The sequence below is a fragment of the Hyperoodon ampullatus genome (assembly GCF_949752795.1).
Source record: "Hyperoodon ampullatus genome assembly, chromosome: 2".
Classification (NCBI taxonomy): domain Eukaryota; kingdom Metazoa; phylum Chordata; class Mammalia; order Artiodactyla; family Ziphiidae; genus Hyperoodon; species Hyperoodon ampullatus.
Window position 1 is genome coordinate 159,642 of NC_136915.1, and position 19,805 is coordinate 179,446.

Sequence of the window (19,805 nt, forward strand, 5' to 3'; positions counted from 1 at the left end):
AACACGTGCCTGTGAGGATGTCAATGCATTGACCACGGAAAAAATGCATGGGGGGAAACGTGTCAGAGAGGACTTCTATACAAAGAGCTCTTAGAAATCAATAATAAAAAGCCAATAATCTTTAGTAGAAAAAACAGACGAAAATAGAAATGGTGATGCTATAGATGGGCTGTTTGCGAATTGATAAATGACACTCTGATGAGGATCAGAACGATAAGAGCCGTTTCCACTTCACTGGACAGCCCCACAGCACCTGCGCTGGGGGAGCCGGAGAGGGCAGACAGGCGACAGACCCGAGCACTGTTACTGAAACCAGGTTGGCCAAATCTCCCTGAGAGAGGATGGCTGATATTTCAGTCCAGCGAGTCCTCTGCTGGGAATTCAGCTACGAACACATCTGCCTAAGTCCCCAGGCCGGCCCGGGCAGGGACAGCCACTTTTGCTCTGCCCTATCTGTGGAACAGCCTGCAGGTGCAAAGGCCCGGAGGCTGGAAGGTTGCCTTGGGGAAGGAAGGAGGTGGGGAAGCCGACCTATGCCCTCCCCTCCCCCCACTCGTCCTAATGGCGGAGGTCCGCGGGCCTGGACAGCCAGATCCCAAGACAGGGGACCCCTCAGCGCCCAGGGCGTGCACCCCACCCCTCTCCCGCTCTGCAGCCAGCGTCCAGATCAAGGCCAGACGCAAAGTGGCCTGCGTGGGGTTAGAGAGAGGAGGGCAGACGGGGCCCCCGGCTGGCTCAGGTCTCAGGGGCATCACGTGGGGCCATTCGGCCCCCCAGGAGATGCGGGGCCCCGGAAGGGGCGAGGGGTGCTTCTTGAACGAGTTGAGGCGGGCGGAAGGTCCGGGAGGTTTCTTGGGGATAGGCGGCGGGCGGGGCCCGGGGGGCTTCCTGGAGGAGGAGGCAGACGGAGCGCCGAAACATTGGGAGGATTCGCGCGCTACGCGGCGCCCCTGAAACCTCGGGGGAGCGCGGGAGGCGGAGCGGGCGGCGCCGAGAAACAGCGGCTGCGGCCAAGCGGCGGGAGCGAGGAACGCCGAGCCTGCCGCCACCGCCGAGCAGTCCTCCAGCCGTCCAGCGTCCGCTTGTCCGTGCATCCTCCGCGGATCGGCGGCGGGCCGGCGGCCGAACCCATGCAGCCGCGCAGCGAGCGCCCGGCCGGCAGGACGCAAAGTCCAGAGCACGGCAGCCCGGGGCCCGCGCCCGAGGCGCCGCCGCCGCCGCCACCGCCGCCGCAGCCGGCAGCGTGAGTGGGCCGGGGGCCTGGGGACCGTGACTGGCCAGGGCCGAGGAGGAGGGGGGAAGGAGGGGAGAAGGAGGGAGGGAGGGGCGCGCCGACCCTGGCAGGCTGCCGGGAGGGGGCGGCCTCGTGCCCCGCAGGCTCGGCCCGACCGCGGAGGGTCCAGGACCCCTGCGTTACCCGCGCACACATTCGGCGCGGGGCAGGGCGTCCCGAGGAGGCTGCTCCCGGAGGCTCTGTCCCCTCCCGCCGCCCTTGAATTCCGGCTGCGCCGTTCAAAGACTCGGGCGGCCTGTCTGAATGATGGGGGGTTGGCGGTCAAGAGAGGTCACACTTGCTGGTCGGTGTAGGGGCTTCAGAGCCACCGGTCAGTACGGACCAGTTTCACCTCGTGCACTTCCCGCATGCCCTGCCCGTGCCGAGAACACCGGACTCTGATGGGGGCACGGGAAGGGTTGCCAGCGATGGACAGAGAGCCTAGTCCCGAGGAGGGTCTAGAGAGCCGGGCTCTTCACGGAGGCCCCCGGGCGGAGGGAAGTGTGGTGCTGGAGCAGGGGTCGCGGCAGAGGAAGATGTACAGGTTCAATGACGGACCGGGCTCTGGCGTGGGAGCCGACCTCACTCTGGTGGCAGGCTGGAGCAGAGTCCAGTTGGGCTCCCTGGATGCGAGGGATTAGAGCGCGGTGGCGCCCGGAGAGCAGGGGCGGTCCTGAGGGGAGTGGGTCCTCGATGCAAACCTGGCTCGGGCTGCCGGGGGCGGGCGGCCTCCTGGGTGCCCAGGCCCTGCCCAGGGTCTCAGGGGTGGGTGAGCAGCTCCCTGCAGAGCACACCGTGACCAGGCACTGCCCACCTGCAGCCCCGAGGCAGAGCGTGCCCGGCCCCGACAGGCCCGGCCCACGGGCCCCATGGAGGGTGCAGTGCAGCTGCTGAGCCGCGAGGGCCACACCGTCGCCCACAACTCCAAGCGACACTACCACGACGCCTTCGTGGCCATGAGCCGCATGCGGCAGCGCGGCCTCCTGTGTGACATCGTCTTGCACGTGGCTGCCAAGGAGATCCGGGCACACAAGGTGGTGCTGGCCTCCTGCAGCCCCTACTTCCACGCCATGTTCACAAGCAAGTACTGCCCCATCGGGTCCGGGCGCTTGGGGGACTCTGCAGCTCTCCCAGGGTGGGGACCAGCCTGACCTGCTGTCCCCACAGATGAGATGAGTGAGAGCCGTCAGACGCACGTGACGCTGCACGACATCGACCCTCAGGCCCTGGACCAGCTGGTGCAGTTTGCGTACACGGCCGAGATCGTGGTGGGGGAAGGCAACGTGCAGGTGAGGCTGCCTCACCCCCCACGTCCCGAACCGCTACCCTGCTTGTGTCTCCGCTCTCCCCACGCCCCCAGCGTCCCCCGTACTGCTGCCACCCCTTCAGTCCTCACGTCCATCTCTCTGGCCCTGCCCCCCCGGCCCTCCCTCCCACCTCTTGCCCCGTAGACTCTGCTCCCGGCCGCCAGCCTCCTGCAGCTGAACGGGGTCCGTGACGCCTGCTGCAAGTTCCTGCTGAGTCAGCTCGACCCCTCCAACTGTCTGGGCATCCGCGGCTTCGCCGACACACACTCGTGCAGTGACCTGCTCAAGGCGGCACACAGGTACGTGCTGCAGCACTTCGTGGACGTGGCCAAGACTGAGGAGTTCATGCTGTTGCCGCTGAAGCAGGTAACGTGGCAGCTGGAGCACAGCCTGGACCTTGACTCGGACCCCGACCCTGTCCCAATCGCCAGACCCCAGTACCAGCCTTGGCCCCCCTGGCCCCCATCATCTGGGCCCATGAGACCTGGTCCTTTGCGCCTTAGTCTTTATCTCCAGTCTCTGACCGACATTCCAACCCCGCCACCCATCCCCTGGGAACCCCCCACCCCCATTTTCTAACCGCACACAAGCCATCACCATTGATACCTGACACTGTCCTGTTCTGGTCACGTACCTGCCTACAGTGTCCCATGCCTGGTTCCGTGTTCCCAGGACTGCTGTGGAGCTAGGCCCACGGGAACTGGGTCTGTGCCCCCTGACCCTGCTTGGCTCTTCCTCATAGGGACACTGGGCCCCCTTGGACTCTCCCTCCCAGGCACCTTCAGGGCTCCATGGGTCCCCAAGCCCCTCCCCAGATCTCAGGTCTGAGGGTCCCCACCCCCAGGTGCTGGAACTGGTCTCTAGCGACAGCCTGAACGTGCCTTCAGAGGAGGACGTCTACCGTGCCGTCCTGAGTTGGGTCAAGCACGACGTGGATACCCGGAGGCAGCACGTTCCTCGGGTGAGGCCAGGCCCTGGGGGGCCTACGGTGCTTGGGAGGGGATGCAGTGGCTGAGGATCAGGCGTGCCTGGGCTCTTCTGTGCCCAGAGATCCCACAGGGGTGATGCAGGCACGTGTCTTGAGGAGGGTCCAGGACACGTGAGCAGGCCTGACCGTAGCAGGCCTGCTACCACACCCCAGCTGATGAAGTGTGTACGCCTGCCCCTGCTGAGCCGGGACTTCCTGCTGGGCCACGTGGACGCCGAGAGCCTGGTGCGGCACCACCCGGACTGCAAGGACCTACTCATTGAGGCCCTCAAGTTCCACCTGCTGCCCGAGCAGAGGGGCGTCCTGGGCACCAGCCGCACCCGGCCTCGGCGCTGTGAGGGCGCCGGCCCTGTGCTCTTCGCTGTGGGTACGCCCACCTGTCCCGTCCCATCCGGTCCCCCATCCCTGCCCCGTGTCCCTACCCACAAGCCTAGCACGAGCCCCCCCACCCCCCCACCCCATGCCGTGTCCGTCCTGCGCTCACCCCACACCTGCTCTCCCGTCCACCATGGTGTGACCCACTCACCAGTCACTGGCCCCACTTGCCCTTGGAGCCTCCAGGCCCTCAGCCTCGGGCTGTGCTAGAGCCTCCTAGCCCACTGCGTCCCTGGGCCCTTGTCCTGCCCTGTCACCTCCCCCTCCCTAGGTGGTGGGAGCCTGTTCGCCATCCACGGGGACTGTGAAGCGTACGACACACGTGCTGACCGCTGGCATGTGGTGGCCTCAATGTCCACGCGCCGGGCCCGGGTGGGCGTGGCGGCAGTTGGGAACCGGCTGTATGCCGTGGGCGGGTAAGAGTGGGGGGTGGTCTCGGGTCAGGGGCTTGGCATGTGCCCACTGGGCCAACCCTGACCAGCAGCGAACCCCTCCCCTAGTTACGATGGGACTTCAGACCTGGCCACCGTAGAGTCCTACGACCCTGTGACCAACACCTGGCAGCCTGAGGTGTCCATGGGCACGAGGCGCAGCTGCCTGGGTGTGGCTGCCCTGCACGGGCTCCTGTATGCAGCCGGTGGCTACGATGGGGCCTCTTGCCTCAACAGGTAGTGGCTGGGGTCAGGGCCGGGTGGCCGTTCAGGGTTGGCTCAGCAGGTGTGGCTGCATCAGGACTGCAGAGGTCCTGCCTGAGGGGAACCAAGGGGGACCCTGCCTGAGTCAGGTCACCAGGGTCCCCTGTGCCTCCTCATCTGGGCTGGCCCGGTGGCCCCTTCTTTCTTCTCTGGCGTCCTTCCCACCAGGCCAGTGGCTGGGCCCAGGTGGACACTTGCCCAGCATTATCCAGGTAGCCCGTGGCCTGTGTCCACCTAGTAGGCCCTGCTTCCTGCTCCAGTGGGACTCTGGGGTCAGCCTCCGTGACTGCCTAGCACAGAACTGTAGTCATTCCTCGGGGGAGGGCAGGTCCTGGGGCCGGGACTGCCTTTCTGCCACTGCTCAAGGTCAGCGGCCGTCCTGGTGTCTACAGTGCCGAGCGCTACGACCCCCTGACGGGAACGTGGACGTCAATCGCCGCCATGAGCACCCGGAGGCGATATGTGCGCGTGGCCATGCTCGGTGGGTGACTGCTTCGCATAGCGCCCACCCCAGGGACCCCCACACACAGCAGGTGCACCATGGGTGTGTTGCCTCCCTGTAGATGGGAACCTGTATGCCGTGGGCGGTTATGACAGCTCATCACACCTGGCCACCGTGGAGAAGTATGAGCCCCAGGTGCGAAGCACCCCAATCACACGTTCCCCTTCCCCAAAGCTACTTCGGGTCATCGCTCTCTGGCCACCCCCATCCCCCGGAGGGTCATCCCTTTACATCCACCCTGTCCCACAGACACCCCACCCAGGACTAGAGTCCTGCACGTGGAGACGGAGGGAGGCTGGTCGTGGGTCTGCCCCCAGCCCGTCCCTCCGCCGCAGGTGAGCTCCTGGACGCCCGTGGCCTCCATGCTGAGCCGGCGCAGCTCCGCGGGCGTGGCGGTGCTCGAGGGGGCACTCTACGTGGCCGGCGGCAACGACGGCACCAGCTGCCTCAACTCCGTGGAGAGATACAGCCCCAGGGCGGGCGCCTGGGAGAGCGTGGCGCCCATGAACGTCCGGAGGTGTGCCGGCCCCCGCACCTGTCACCACCACAGCGGTCTGCACCCCCGACCCCGGCAGATGTGTCCCAGGCTCTCACCCCTGCGCGGCGTGTCCCCCCGCCTCCCTCCAGGGCCCCGCCCCCACAGCTCCAAGGCTCCGCCCCCATCATGCCAAGGCCACGCCTGACCGGCTCGTTTACCCCCCCATCCGTCCTGCCCCCAGGGTACCTCCCAAGGCCCCGCCCCCTGAGGCTCCTCAGGTGGCTACCGCCCCTCACCCGGCCCTGCGCCCTCCTCACCCCCAGCCTCGGCCCTTACTTCTCCCCGTCCGCCCTGCCGGCAGGAGCACGCACGACCTGGTGTCCATGGACGGCTGGCTGTACGCCGTAGGGGGCAACGACGGCAGTTCCAGCCTCAACTCCATTGAGAAGTACAACCCGAGGACCAACAAGTGGGTGGCCGCGTCCTGCATGTTCACACGGCGCAGCAGCGTGGGCGTGGCCGTGCTCGAGCTGCTCAACTTCCCGCCGCCCTCTTCGCCCACGCTGTCTGTGTCGTCCACCAGCCTCTGACCCGTGGCGCGGCCGCACAGAGACCCGCCCGCGGCCTCCCACGTGCCTTAAGCCCCCTGGGCCCAGCGCCTGCCTCCCCTGCGCGTGGGGCGGGGCTCGGCCCCCACCAGGAACGTCCGGGGCCGTCTGTCCAGCCTCCGCGCGTCTAGGCCGCGGGTTTCTGTGTTCCTTTCTCAGTGTTTGTTTGTGTGTGCCATTTATTTATTCACTCGTTTATTTATCGATTGGTGGTGAGCAGGCTGCAGCTGCCAGTTTCTCTGTTTACTTTTAAAGTGTCCTATCTCTGGGACCAAGCTGCCCTCTTGGGTGTCCTCCCACCGTGCTGGGGGCACTGGGGAGCGACCGGGTGGACACTGGCGTTGCCCGTGGGTAAGGGGCCAACTTGGACTCTCTAGACCTGGAGGGACCGAGGGGTGATGCAGAGCAGTTACTCGGGGGGGCTTTCTGAGCAGGTGCAGACCCCCGGCCTGAGCTTTGCACACCTCCTTGCCTCGCCCAGCCAGGCACACTTCCGGCGGGGGGGCACAAATCGGGCTTCCTTCCTGTGGCTGTGGTGCCATCTCTGGATCCTGCACTGAGCTGGGCACACGTGCACCGCAGACCGCGCACAGCAATATGAGCCACTTGAACAATAAACGTGTTTCCTGGGCTCTGCGGGCCTGTGGCTGAGTGTCCATCTCTGTCTTCCAGGGTCCTGTCTGGGGTGACCGGGAGGGCCTGGGGTGGCTGCGCGGCTGGGGCAAGATGCTGGGTTGGCACCTGGGGGCTTGGAGGCAGCACCGTCGCATCCAGGGGCAGGGCTGTGGTGGCCAGTGCCTCACTCGAGGCTGTGCATGGCATTCCCCCTCACCACGGCTGTCCCAGGCGCACCTGGGAGGGTCATGGCCTCCCTCCTGGATTCTGGTTAAGCCTTGGGGGTCCTGACCTTGATCTGGGGTGAGGACTGGACTGAGGCAAGAGCGGAGGCTGCGGGAGGGTCCTGGCTTCCCCTTACCCAGTTGCAAATTCCTGCTTCAACAGCTGAGGGTAAGCACACATCCCCCTGCAGTCACTGGTGACTCAGCAACAGGCTTTTAGGTGGAAACAGGATGTGTGCTCACATGGTGGGGAGGTCTGGAAGGGGATGCCTGGGCTCACGGAGCTCCAGCTCTAGGCACCCCCAGTCTGATGCAATCACAGACTGGCCTTTGGGCCCCCTCCTGTACGGACTGGGGGCTCTTCACTGGGCGGCGAGAGGAGGGGAGCCTTTCCTCCCCATATCCCCCTCCCCCCCCCCCCCCCCCCCCCCCCGCTGGCTGGCGTGTGTGGAGGACCCTGGGCAGGGAACTGAAAGGCTCAGCTCAGCCTCAGGTAGGGGCCAGGTCCCTCCCAGAAAGGCTCCGCCCCCCCAGCCCTTGGGTACAGGGCAGGCTGCCCAGAGTCCCGCCCCAGGAGGTAGGGCAGGAGGCGCGGGACAGAGGGACCCAGACCTGTCGACCTGCTCTACTCGGGCCGGCTGCCACCGCTGCCCATGGGGAACAGCCACTGTGTCCCTCAGGCCCCTAGGAGGCTCCGAGCCTCCTTTTCCAGAAAGCCCTCGCTGAAGGGAAATAGGTGAGGCGGGGCGGGGTACGGCTGCGGCCGCTCGGTCACAGGATCTCCCTCAGTCTGCCTCGGGGGCCAGGCTGTGAGCACCCCTTCCCTTGTTCCCAGAGAGGACGGCGCCCGGAAGCTGGTCGGCCTGTTTGGCACCGAGGCCAGTCCGGATGGGGACACCACCGCCGACAAGATCTTCCACTACATCCCTGGAACGGTGAGCAGCCGGGCTGTGAGCCCTGGCTCAAGGGGGCGTGGCAGTGGTGGTCTGCGTGTGACTGCATGTGTGTGTCCTGCCTGTGCTGGGCCCGGGGTCTTCCCCGTCGGACCAGGGGAGTCAAGTCCACAGCACAGGGAGGAAGTAGGTGCAGCCCTGCCCTGGGAAGCTCATCGGCCGAAAGTCTGAGCAGAGTGAAACTGACACCCGGCCCTGAGTCAGTGGGGCAGTGGGGCGGGGCGTCCACGCCTCGCCACGCGCTAGCCCTGCCTGGGGACCCTGGTGTCCGCCCCCCGCCCCGGGCCCTGGCCCAGGACAGCGTGTCTGGGCACGTTGGAGCTGGACAAGCACGCGTGTCTTGGCTGCTGCCGTGTGGGCACGGGCATCAGGCTGGTGACGGGGCCGTGAACCGCCACGCCCAGCTGTCACTCCGAGAGTTAGGGGCTTCGGGTGCGCAGTGAGCCGGCCTCCCCCCTACCCTCGGCCCCGGTTTCTCCAAGGGGTATCCCTTCAGTGTCCACTGCTGCCTCATCCCACAGCAGCCCCTGCGCCCCTCCCCCCAGGCCCCGCCGCGAGGACGTGGCTCCCAAGCACACGGCGGGCCACCCCGAGCTGAGCACCACCCCCAAGCCCCTGCCGGGCTGGCCGAGGCGGAGAGACACCCGCCCTTTAACCCAGCATGGCAAGGGGCGGGGCAAGGCTCTGCTGTGTGCAGAGGCCCTGGGGTGTGAGGGAAGTGACCCCCCAGGTCCTTGCCCCAGGCACAGCTGCCCTGCGCCCCTCGGTCCTCACAGCAGCTGGTGTGGGCTCCAGAGCCAGCTTCCCAAGTGTCCCAATCAGGCTGTCCCCTCTCCTCCTCCCTGGGGTGTCCTGGGCTCCCCGTGGCCAAGTGCTGGCTTCAGAAACCAGGCTGCCTCAGAGAAGTGGACGGAGCACTTTGGACAGGTCCCAGCCGGCGGCCCTCGGTGTGGCCACATCGCAGACCTCAGCTCCCTCTGTCCAGGCCCAGGGCACGTTGTGTGGTCCTGGCGGTCCTCCTGGGCCGGGACACGGCGGCTGGAGAGGGGACCCGGCTTGCTGAACCTCGGGGGGTGGGGCCGGGGGAGGAGCCAGCGCTCCTCGAGCCCTGCCTGGGCGTGGGTTCTACACCCACAGGAGAGCCTGCTCGGCCACGGCCCCGAGGCTGAGCCCAGGCCACAGGGCCAGCTGCGTGGCCCTTCCTGCACCGTGGCCGATTTTTCATGGGTCCCGTCCGGCATCATTCCCCGCACTGGGTGTGGGTGCAGGAGGCCCCACCCAAAGGCAGGGACGCCAGTAAGCTGTGAGTCTGTCTGTTCACATTCCTGGGCTTGCCCAAGGGGTGCCTCAGCTTGGCCAGGGCACAGCAGCCCCTGCCAGCTCCCCAGCACGCCCTGATCGCAGACCTCAGCCCCTCCAGCCCCAGTTCGGCGCCCGTCCTGGTCTGACTCGGTTCTGACAGTCAAGCCCCTGTTTATAGAGGATTCTCTGTGTGCCAGGGTCAGCTGTAGGTGGGCACTAACCCTCCCTCCCTTCAGCAGACAGGCATTGAGCCCCCAGCACACTCCAGGCCCGTCCTCGGCCCTGGCCCAGCCACGGGCCCCATTCTCGTATCGTTCTCACCCCATGACCCAGCCAGGTGATGAGACAAAGAATTAAAAGACAGAGGAAGCCAGATGCGGCCAGCGCTGAGGAGAAACGTACAGGAGGACCAATGGGTGGGGGTGAGTGAGGCTAGAATGTTGGAAGGGCACCAGACAGGGGCTCACAGAGAAGGGGGTCTGAGCCAGGCTCTGGATGGGGTGAGAAGGGGCTGGGCTGAGTGATACAGGCAGTGGGGGCAGCAAGAGCCAAGGTCCTGAGACGGGCACGTGCCTGCTGTGAGGGGCGAGGACCCCTTGGCCAGTGTCAGGACCTTGGCCTCCGCCGAGACGGAGATCGGGGGCGTGCGGCAGTGTGCTGGTGGCTTGAAATGGGCTGTGACGGGAGTACTTACACCAGGGAAATTGGCAAATACTACAAATCAGTCCCCCCCCGTTTCTTGGTAGAACCAAGTTTTAAAATGTTAGTAGCCAACCCTGAGGTGAGGGAGGGATTCGAGCATCGTCTCACCTGGACACCTGAAAACCCTTCTGACCAACAGTCCCTGCCTTTGGGAGGTTGAATCACCAAAATAAGGGAACACAGTTAGGAAATAGCGAAGCTGAGGGTTGTATCTGCGTTGAATTGAAACCTCGATGACTCCAAGACTAGATAGATCACAGAGTTCTGTGACCAGCACGGAGGCTGTGTGTGTGTGTGTGTGTGTGTGTGTGTGTGTGTTCTGCGTTGTTTTCACGTGAAGAGGCTGTGAGTGTGTACAGGGTTCTGCACACACGTGTGATGCTGCGTGTGCCTTCTTAACCCGTGTATTGTGAGACGGGGGGCCAGGGCTGCTGGCCGCTGGTCAGGCCCCCTCCCCTGAGCTCTGGCCCCCACCCCAGAACATCCCGAGCCTGGAGAGCCAGCAAGAAAACCTGGAGCAGCCTTTCCTGAGTGTGTTCAAGGCAGGGCAGCGGAGGGCGCCCGTGAGGAGCCTGGGCGCGGTCGTGCACTACGCCAAGGTCCAGCTGCGTTTCCAGCACAGCCAGGTGGGGGCCGGGCCGGGAGGGGCATGCTTGAGGGCCGCCCCGGGCCTGCCCCCAGCCCTCAGACCCTGGCCCCACTCTCCCCCAGGACATCAGCGACTGCTACCTGGAGCTCTTCCCCTCCCACCTCTACTTCCAGGCCCATGGTTCCGAAGGACTCACTTTCCAGGTGAGGGGACACGGGCGGCGGAGGAGCTGGGGGAGAGGGAGAGAGCAGCCCTGTGGGGCGCACGCGGCCCAGTCCTGCTCGGGGTCCCCCAGCGCTTCCCTCCCACTGTGCTCTGGCAGGGGCTGTTACCACTGATGGAGCTGAGTGTCTGCCCGCTCGAGGGATCCAGAGAGCATGCCTTCCAGATCACAGGTGCGCAGGGGCACGGGGCTGCTGCCTGTGCTGACCTGGCCCCCAGGAGGGCGTGAGCACTAAGGCTGCTCAGTGAACCTGGCCGTCGACCGGGCCCCAGGACCTGGGCGGGGCTCGGAGCATGTTGAGGGGTTCTGGCTTTTCCTCTGATGGGCACATGTGCGTCTGCCGGGCTGGGGCGGAGGGCAGTGGGTCGGGGGCCTCCAGAGCTGTACGTGTGGTCATCAGTGGCTCCCCCGACCCTTGAGGAGCCTTTCCTGTGGCCGCTGGCCTAGCCTACTCCGCCCCTCCCCCGCAGGCCCGCTGCCCGCCCCCCTTCTCGTGCTGTGCCCCAGCCAGGCCGAGCTGGACCGCTGGCTCTACCACCTGGAGAAGCAGATAGCCCTCATGGGAGGGGCGCCGTGCCGCCACCCAGCACCCCCGCAGGTCAGTGCTGCGAACCCCACGCCCCTTTCCATCCCCACTCTCCTCCTGCCCTTGACCCCCCCCTACCAGGGGCCCCCTGAAGACGAGCTCCCCTGGACTCTGCAGCGCAGGCTGACCCCGCTGCAGACGGCATCAGGCCTCCAGGTGGTGGGCACCGCCATCTGCGCCTCAAGGGTCAAGCTGCAGCATCTGCCCTCACAGGTGGGTGGGGGGCGCAGAGGTGGAGGACGCGGGGGAGGGGTGCAGGTGGCAGGTGGGGCCCTGGGTGTGTGCCGGTGGAGCCCCTACTCTGCCCTGTGGCCCCTCACAGGAGCAGTGGGACCGGCTCCTGGTCCTGTACCCGACCTCCCTGGCCATTTTCTCGGAGGAAGCAGATGGGCTTTGCTTTAAGGTGGGTCCCTCCCCACTGTGGACCCGCCCCAGGGACGCGCCCTTTGCGTGGGGGTGGGAGGGGCAGCAGCTCAGGAGGAACCTGTATTTCGGGGCCTGTTGGGACAGAGAGCACTGGCCCCGCCCACCCAACCTGCTGCCCTGGTCAGTCTGGGCTTAGCCTGATGTGGCAGGAAGGTGGGTGCCCTGCCTCAGCACCCCGTGTCATCCTAGAGGGTCCTTAGGCACCAGCAGACCCATCACCTGGGGTGGGTGGCATGGGGGCCCCTGGTGCCCCTAAAAGGGGCCTATACCTCTGAGCAGGCATCTTCCTGGTGCCTGAGGCTTATGCGTGTGCGTGTGCACAGGTGGGCCCCGGGCGTGGGTGTGAAGGTCCTTCGGGGCCAGAGCGAGTGTCATGTGCATCAGGGTACATTGTACTCTGGGGGTGAGCATGGCTTTCAGTCACTGAGAAACACACAGGGGGCTTCCTTGTGATCCCGTCCCACCCACCCCCATCTCAGTGGGTGGCCCAGGGGACCAGTCCCTGACCAGTCCTGTGTCGGCCATTGGCTGGCGAAGGCCCCACCTGGAGACCAGGGGTGAAGGCACCCCCCAAGGGCAGACGGGGAGTGCCTGGCCTCCCACGGGGTGTCGGCCTTGGACCTGCCTTGCCCTCTGCCCGGCGTCCAAGTGCCCACCCAGCCCGGGAGGACAAGACGGGGCAGTGGGCCCAAGGGTTGCTTCCCCTGACTAAGGCCTTGTCCCCCCTGGATGCCCCACAGGGGGAGCTCCCGCTCAGCGCCGTCCACATCAACGTGGAGGAGAGGGAGAAACAGATCCGCTCTTTCCTGATCGAAGGTGGGCAGAGGCCAGGCCTGGGAGAGAGGGTGTGAGCCTCGCGGGCACCCAGCTCTGCACCGGGGCTTTGCAGGGGGCACCCTGCCTGCCAGGCCCCCTCACGGCATCTGTGTGCCAGGCCGTCTCATCAACACCATCCGTGTGGTGTGTGCCAGCTACGAGGACTATGGCCACTGGCTGTTCTGCCTGCAGTCAGCCTGCCGCGGGGACAGGGCCTCCCCACCGCCCGGCCCCGAGAGCTTCCCGCGGGCGCCCCCACAGGTGAGGAGTCAGCAGGGGAGGTGCCGCCGGGCAGCGGTGAAACAGGAGGGTGTGCCTGGGCACGGGGCAGTGGGGGGAGGGGCCCTGCCATCCGGCTCACCCTTACCCACCGCCGGCTGCCCAGGCTGTGGGCAGTGGCCGAGGCTCACTCTCCTCTGACGGACGGACCAGCTGGGACTCAGGGTGCCCAGCACCCGCCTCCAACCACACCAGCCACTCCACGCCTGAGTCCACCAGAGGCTGCCCTGCCCGGCCCGCACCGGTGAGTATCTGGGGGCGAACGGGCAGAGGAAGGGGGCGGGGGACCCTGAGGCGAGTTTGTCTTGGGGACCCCCCTGCCAGTAGGGCCCTGGTTCTCAGGGGAGGTGACTCAGACCGGAGGGGCTCTGTGTAGCCTCAGAGGGGTATGTGGGAGAGGGCCCCGGGGAACCTTCTGGAAGGTCCTTGGTCCCCACAGGAGCGAGCCAGCCCTGGCTGCCTCAGCGTCGGTGCGCACAAGGCAAAGCTACGACGGGCCAGCAGCAACCGATCACCCAGGGGCAAGGCCCCAGGCGAGGGGCCGGGCCCAGCCACCCCACTGCTCCTGGACCTGACCAAGGTGGGCCCGGCATGCCGACCCCGGCTCCAGGCATGGCCCTCCCTCCCGCCCTCCATCTCCCCGGCCTCCTCGGTCCTGGGGCCACCCAGGGGCCTCTTGCACAGAGAAGGGGGGGCTTGGCCGCTTCCAGCTCCGGCGATTCTGTCTGCTCTGTCTCCTGCCTGTAGCTGAGGCTGGAGGATGGCCCTGAGGCCCCAGACCATTCCCTGGAGACACCGCACTCCCCGCTCTACGCTGACCCCTACACACCACCTGCCACTTCCCACCGCAGGGTCACAGACGTCCGGGACCTGGACAAGGTCAGTCCCCTGCTGGGTACCGGAAAGAGCTGGACGTGGCCACAGCCTGAGGCTGAGAGGGTGCCTGAAGCCTGAGATCTGCTCAGGCTGCCACGGGAGGCTGAGGGGGTTTCTGGGGCAGGGGCACCTCAGCTGCACGGAGGTCCCAGCCCAGGGCCTCGGCCACCAACGTTCTCCTGACAGTTCCTCAGTGCGATGCAGAGCTCGCTCGGACCTGAGCCCACGAGCCCATTCCCCTTGGTCCCCGTGTCCGTGCCTGTCTCTGACCCCAGCTCTGCACTCTCCGGCCCCCACTTGCTCTCCGAGAAGGGAGTCCCGCAGGCCCGAGCCTTTCAGCGGCATCGCGGCTCCATCAAGGGCCGGGGGTTCCGGCCCTCAGGCTCCCCTCAGCTTGTGAGTAGCAGCCCCCACCCCGGGCAAGGGGTTCTGCAGGGGGGAGAGAAGACCGCGTGGGGCCTCCTGGGACCCTGAGGGAGCAGGAGAGGTGGAAACGGGGGAAGGGAGGTGGGCGGAGACCAAGGGCGGGGGCGGAGGCAGGAAGGGGGTGGGCGGAGACCAAGGGCGGGGGCGGAGGCAGGAAGGGGGTGGGCGGAGACCAAGGGCGGGGGCGGAGGCAGGAAGGGGTGGGCGGAGACCAAGGGCGGGGGCGGAGGCAGGAAGGGGTGGGCGGAGACCAAGGGCGGGGGCGGAGGCAGGAAGGGGTGGGGCCCGCCCCCCCCGCCCCCCCCACCCACCCCCCCCAGCTGGCCGCCAAGTCGGTCCCAGGGCCCATCCCTCAGACTCGTCGTTGGGGTCCCCAGGTCTCTCCTGCGAGGGAAGTTGTGCCCGAAGCCCCGCCTCCTCCCCCAGGTGAGTGAGGGCGCTGCCTCTCCCTGGGAAAGCTCTGGGTGTTGCCTCCTGAAAGCACATGCACCTCTGCCCTCCCCACCAGACGGCCGCCCCCCAAGGAGCTACGACAGTGTCTGGGACAGAGCTCCGTCACCTTCCCGCCAGCGGTGGCCTCGAGGAGCACCTGAGGCTGAAGGCGGGCTCGTCCAGTGGATCTGATGGCCACCAGGAGGCTGCTTCTCGGGACCGCCTGCCTGCATGGACCCTGCAGGAGGGGCTGGAGCAGGACCCGGGGCTTCTTCGTGGGGCCCCAGGCGCTCGGTATCGAGTCAGGGTCTGACCCCAGCAGGTGGAGGGAGCCTCCAGAGCCCTGAGCTACCCTGGGCTCTTGAGGGGTCAGGAGGGCCTCATCCTCAGGACACCTTGGCCAAGTTGACTGGACGCCCAGAGGGGCCAAACCTCAGCCTGCCTCTCAGGGAAGGAATGAGGGAGGGGACTCAGGGCAGGGGCTTCACCTGGGAGAGGGAGGATGGCACATGTGTAAAGGTCAGAGGGCTGAGAAAGGTTAGCGAGAGTCAGAGTATGTGAGGCCAGAGGGCACAAGGGTCTGAGACATCACAAGCAAGAGGCAGGAAGGCGGCCTGGGCGTACGTGAGTGTGAACGTCGGGAGAAACCGGCAAGAGACTAAACAAGAACGAAGAAGATTTTATCGGTGCTGTGTGTCCACGCATTCTGTCCTGAACAGCTAGGAGTCTCCTGCGTCCCGGGGACCCTGTATGTGCTGCCTTGGAGCTGGACGCCCACCCAGCACCTAGTCCGGCAGCCCCCTTGCTCCACGACTGCCCGCACCCTGCCCACCTTCCTGTGCCACCTCCGGCTCCTGTCAGCTCTGGGCGAACCCAGGTGTCCCGTCCCTCCACCTGACACCCTTGGCTTCCGCCCCTGCGCCTCCTCCAGGGCTCCCCAGAGGGGGGACTCCAGGCTCTGCTCTAGAGACCCCCAGCCTTCAGGGCCCCTCTGGGTACCTGCTCACCATCTCGGGCGGGAGCCGAGGAGGTCTTGACCACAGACCCCTGGGGTTCAGGGCTTAGAGAGGCCTCAGAGGCCTCCGACGGCCCGGCCCACTTATAAACAGGGCAGAGGGTGCCTGGGATGCCACCCCCAGCCTCAAGGCCCTCTGCCCAGATCTCCAGCTGGGGCCTCGCTGCTGCTCTGAAGCCCCATCATACGCCTCCCTCCAACAGGATAACTACGTAGGATTAGGACTCCAGTTAACTCTGGTTTCAGATAAACCACAAATAATTCCTTAGCAGAAGTAGGTCTCATACTGCGTGTCTGAGATTCCAGTTTCACTGGACATCTTGTGTTTTTGTTGCTAATCTGGCACCTTACTAACCAGCTCCCTGCTTGGCCTGCCCTCCCAGCCTTCCAGAATCTCCCCAATCCCAAGTGTGGAGCACAGCCTTGGCCTCGGCCACCGGCTGGACCCTCGGGTGGAGTCCAAGGGAGCCAGGACCAAGGACGCAGGCTCCTTCCCAGGCGCCGCAGAACGCAAGGGTCAAAGGGCAAGGCCTGAGGGCAGCACCTCATCGTGAGCACCTGTGGACATTTCCTCATCCTGCGTCTTGCTGGGCGGAGCCTGGGTCCTAGGAGCTGGGGCTGCGGCGCCCCCGCCCCACCTGCCGGCGGATGTACCGGATAGCGGAGATGGTGCCGATGTTGGCCAGCAGAACTGCAAGAGAAGCACAAGACCTCCTGAGTGCCGGCTCCATTCCGGCCTGGTCCCCACCCTCCGTCCACACGGCGGGGTTCTCAAAGGATGGGAGGAGGCCAGCGGGGCGAGAGTGGGTCAGCAACGCAGGAGACCCATCAGGGGAGACACCTGCGCCTCCCCACGTGCCCCTCATCCCTGCTGGCCCAGCAGCTGGGACGCCACCACTGCCCCTCCATTTGACTTCTAGACACCAGCCCCCCGCCCCCCCAGGCCCACAAACCTGTTTTCCAGGCATCTGGGGCACGCAGGTCTGACGTTCTCACAGCCCAGGTAGCGAAGGCTACAAACACCAGGCACATGTCATTCTGGCTGAAGGTGAACGAGGTGAGGGGGCCCCGGGGCTCCCCTGGAAAGAGAAGTGCATCCTGAGCTCCTGCTCTTGTCCCACCCAGACACACCTGCCCTGGGACACGTCTCTCCCGGCCATGTCTGTCCTGAGACATGTCTGTCCTGAGTCACATCCTCCCCGTGATACCTTTGTCCCAAGACACAGGGTAGCATGTGGCATAGTTGAGTCAGAGTCAGGCTGACTTGGGCGAGAACGTCTGGGGCACCGTTTCCTGGTTTGTAAAATATCTTCGGGGGGGAATGCGAGCCTGCTCTGGCAGGCAGCGTGGCCTGAGCTGGAGCTGCCCCAACGCCTGCCTGCTACAGGCTGGGGGCAGGCACTGCTGTTACCTGGGTCTGAACACAGGGCGACGGTCAGTGTGGAGCCAAAGCCCTGCTCGACTGGGGCTGCCCCACCTGTACCGGGTCCTGGGATGGCCAGGAGCTGGTCCTTCCTGCCCAGATCATCCCTGAGGGCCCCCACCAGCTCACAACCCAGGGTCCTGGCTTGCCCCTCCCCAATGGCCCTCTTGGCCCAACTCCCTAGACAGTGTGTACCCAGGTCCTGGACAGGCCATGGGGTCCCCGCAACACACACCTGCTTGCCTGATGGCCAGGGTAAGCTGCTCTGCTGAGGCTGGGCTAGGCCCTGGTGGCGTGCTGGTCCCCACTTCCCAGGGGACTGACCTGAGGCGCTCCGTGGCCTGCATCTGGAGACGGGCAGCCGGCCCCAGCGTGCCCCCTGATGTGGCCTCCCCGAGGAGGTGCTCATAGGCCTCGGGGATGGAGATGGGTATGGGATCTCCTGGCGGAGGGGCCGGCACAGGCTCAGCCTGGAGGGGTGGGGCCTGGGAGTGGCCTTCCCGGTGCCTCGACCTCTGGGTTTGGCCATCCTGGAAGAAGAACTCGCACACGCCCGGCCACTGGACTTCGGCCAGAGCCTGGCTAGCCTCTGCTTCTTCCTCGACATCTTCATCCTCCTCCTCGATAGTGTCACAAAGGAAGAACTCATAGGTTTCTGGGAGGGTCACCGCGAAGCAGCAGCTGGGCCCAGGCCCCGCTGAGGCAGAGGGGGCAGGGGGAGGCAGGTGCTTCAGGATCCGAGGCTGGGGGGTCCGGGGCCCAACTGCCAGAGCGTCCCAGGCCCCAGACGCCCTGTGGCCCCCAGCTGCTGTCCCGGGGGCTGTGGCTGGGCAGGCAGGGCCTGAGGCCTCTCCTGACCCTGGCTCCTCGGGGCTGGGCACAGCCACGGAGAATCGCACTTTCTTCTTCTTGGGGGCTTGGATAGGGCCTAGCGGGGGTTCCCCAGTGTGGCGTCCAGGGGCACCTGCTGAGGGCTCCCCTCTGGGCTTCTGTCGGCCCCCCTCTGGAGACCGAATAGGGCTCAAACCCAGCTTGGCCACTGGGGCAACCTCCAGCTCCACCATGTCAGGCCCAGCCTCGGGGATGGGAGCAGGTGTAGACACACCCACATCAGACCCAGCCTCAGATACCAGGTGACGCAGAGCTGTACGTGGAGTAGCCTTTGAGACGGGCATAGATGAATCCACCTCCAGCTGGACCCCTGGGCCTGGCATAAGCAGGTCCACATCCAGTCTAGGCTCGGAGGCAGGTGTAGACAGGGGCTCATCGGGTTGAGGCTCGGAGGTGGGTGTGGACAAAGCCACGTCTGACTTAGCCACTGTGACATCTAGAGAAGCCTCCAGGTCAAGCGTGGACATAGTGCATGGCTCAGTTCTGAGGGTCATTCCGATTAGGTCTGTACCCTGCTCAGTGTCAGGGACAGATGTAGACAGATCCACACCTGGCCCTTGCCTGGCCACCTGCTCAGGGGCTTCTGGAGACTCTGGCCCCAGCTCGATCTGCCCAGCTCCTGCTGTCTGCCCTGTGGTCCCCACCCGGAGACCCTTCCCCCTGGACCCAGCCAGGCCAAGGCCGTCCTCGGTGAGCAATAGGGAGCCCAGCTGGGTGGGAGCAGGACCCGGCTCACCCAAGCGCCCACCCGCCTTGGTGCCTGCAGCCCGCCTCTTCTTTTGGCTGGGGCTGCGCAGCAGGGCTCCAGGGCTGCCAGACGGCCTCGGGGGGGCAGCGCTGCGGCCGGGGGAATCGGGGCTCCGAGCGGGCTCACCAGGGAGAGGAGGGGCAGGACCCCGGGGGGCTGGCCCCTGCCGAAGCCTCTGTCTCTCGCCTCTGGACGACACTGGCCCCAGGAGGGACGAGCCCTGGACCGGAGGGGCAGCACCAGGGCTGAGGGACAGCCGAGCTTCTGGCTGCACAGACATGCTGGGCATCTGCTGACCAGCCTCTGGGGCCAGCACAGACTCACGCCAAGACCTGTTGACCAGCTGCCGGGTGGCTGCCTTGTCCTCCTCCTCAGAGCCGGGCCGGTCACTCCCCCTGGGAGCCAGCTGCCCCTCAGGAAGGGGCGGGGGCCCTGGGGGGCTGCTGTCCCTTTGGTCAGTGTCACTGGACAAGAGCTCATCCCCAGAGGCCAGGCTGGCCTGCAGGAGGCCACACTCTTCGGCAGTGGCTGAAAACTCAGCCCAGTCCTGGTCACTCAGCTGGAGGCTGTACTGGAAGTTCTCCATTCTGGGTCAGCAGAGGCACGTGAACCACAGACCAGGCTCTTCACGGGCCCAGGCCCGGGGCCCTGGCCGGCACACACTGCTCCCACCCCACCTGCCCCCTGGGGCATCCCATGCCTCCCTGGCTCAGGGGCCAGCACTCCATCTCTGTCCTGAAAGAAAGCAGAACAAACAGAGAATCCAGAGGGGAGCTGTGCTGATCTCAAACCTGATGGCTTCCTGGAGCTAGAACATCCGGAACCCACTTTCCGTGCTCCCAAATGGACCGCAAATGCTAACGTTACAGTGACATATTGCTACAGTCCTGCATTTAAGTTAGTGAAGTTCACTAAAGAACAGGGTTCCTCATGTTTGAGTTTTCATCCCCAGGAGGAGTTTTCCTCCGCTACGTTATGCATTTCCTGTTCAGCTGGGTCAGCCTCCAGCTTTCCTGCAGTGTTGTTGGTACCGAGGCCAACTCTATATAGCAA

General features: G+C 65.8%; 3 protein-coding genes across 3 annotated transcripts; 2 read left to right on the forward strand and 1 right to left on the reverse strand.

Moving 5' to 3' along the window:
- Positions 1–1,101: 1,101 nt before the first annotated feature.
- KLHL17 (kelch like family member 17) lies at positions 1,102–6,208 on the forward strand (the record flags this gene model as incomplete). The annotated part of the gene is made up of 12 exons (XM_079696345.1): positions 1,102–1,243; positions 2,094–2,353; positions 2,441–2,562; positions 2,725–2,946; positions 3,425–3,541; positions 3,722–3,935; positions 4,215–4,359; positions 4,444–4,611; positions 5,031–5,119; positions 5,202–5,275; positions 5,476–5,657; positions 5,980–6,208. Exons 1-12 carry the CDS (start codon positions 1,131–1,133, stop codon positions 6,206–6,208), a joined length of 1,935 nt encoding a protein of 644 aa, XP_079552471.1. The 5' UTR covers positions 1,102–1,130.
- Positions 6,209–7,666: 1,458 nt separating this feature from the next.
- Positions 7,667–15,363, forward strand: PLEKHN1 (pleckstrin homology domain containing N1). Its single transcript, XM_079698545.1, has 14 exons — positions 7,667–7,801; positions 7,901–8,000; positions 10,502–10,648; positions 10,785–10,814; positions 10,934–11,006; positions 11,305–11,633; positions 11,743–11,823; positions 12,587–12,662; positions 12,781–12,923; positions 13,048–13,185; positions 13,381–13,521; positions 13,689–13,820; positions 14,004–14,213; positions 14,752–15,363. The coding sequence occupies exons 1-14, from the start codon at positions 7,719–7,721 to the stop codon at positions 14,986–14,988; spliced, it is 1,920 nt and encodes a 639-aa protein (XP_079554671.1). The 5' UTR covers positions 7,667–7,718; the 3' UTR covers positions 14,989–15,363.
- A 932-nt stretch (positions 15,364–16,295) lies between these two features.
- On the reverse strand, positions 16,296–19,338 carry PERM1 (PPARGC1 and ESRR induced regulator, muscle 1; the record flags this gene model as incomplete). The annotated part of the gene is made up of 3 exons (XM_079697511.1): positions 16,296–16,381; positions 16,644–16,769; positions 17,349–19,338. The coding sequence occupies 3 exons, from the start codon at positions 19,336–19,338 to the stop codon at positions 16,296–16,298; spliced, it is 2,202 nt and encodes a 733-aa protein (XP_079553637.1).
- Between the last annotated feature and the right edge of the window lie 467 nt (positions 19,339–19,805).

What these genes read in the sequence shown, in the direction of transcription:
- PLEKHN1 (XM_079698545.1), top strand. Translation starts at nt 7,719, where the DNA reads ATGGGGAACAGCCACTGTGTCCCTCAGGCCCCTAGGAGGCTCCGAGCC. An exon ending in TCCACTACATCCCTGGAACG is followed by an intron (nt 8,001 to 10,501) that starts GTGAGCAGCCGG and finishes CCCCCACCCCAG; the next exon opens with AACATCCCGAGCCTGGAGAG. An exon ending in GCATGCCTTCCAGATCACAG is followed by an intron (nt 11,007 to 11,304) that starts GTGCGCAGGGGC and finishes CCTCCCCCGCAG; the next exon opens with GCCCGCTGCCCGCCCCCCTT.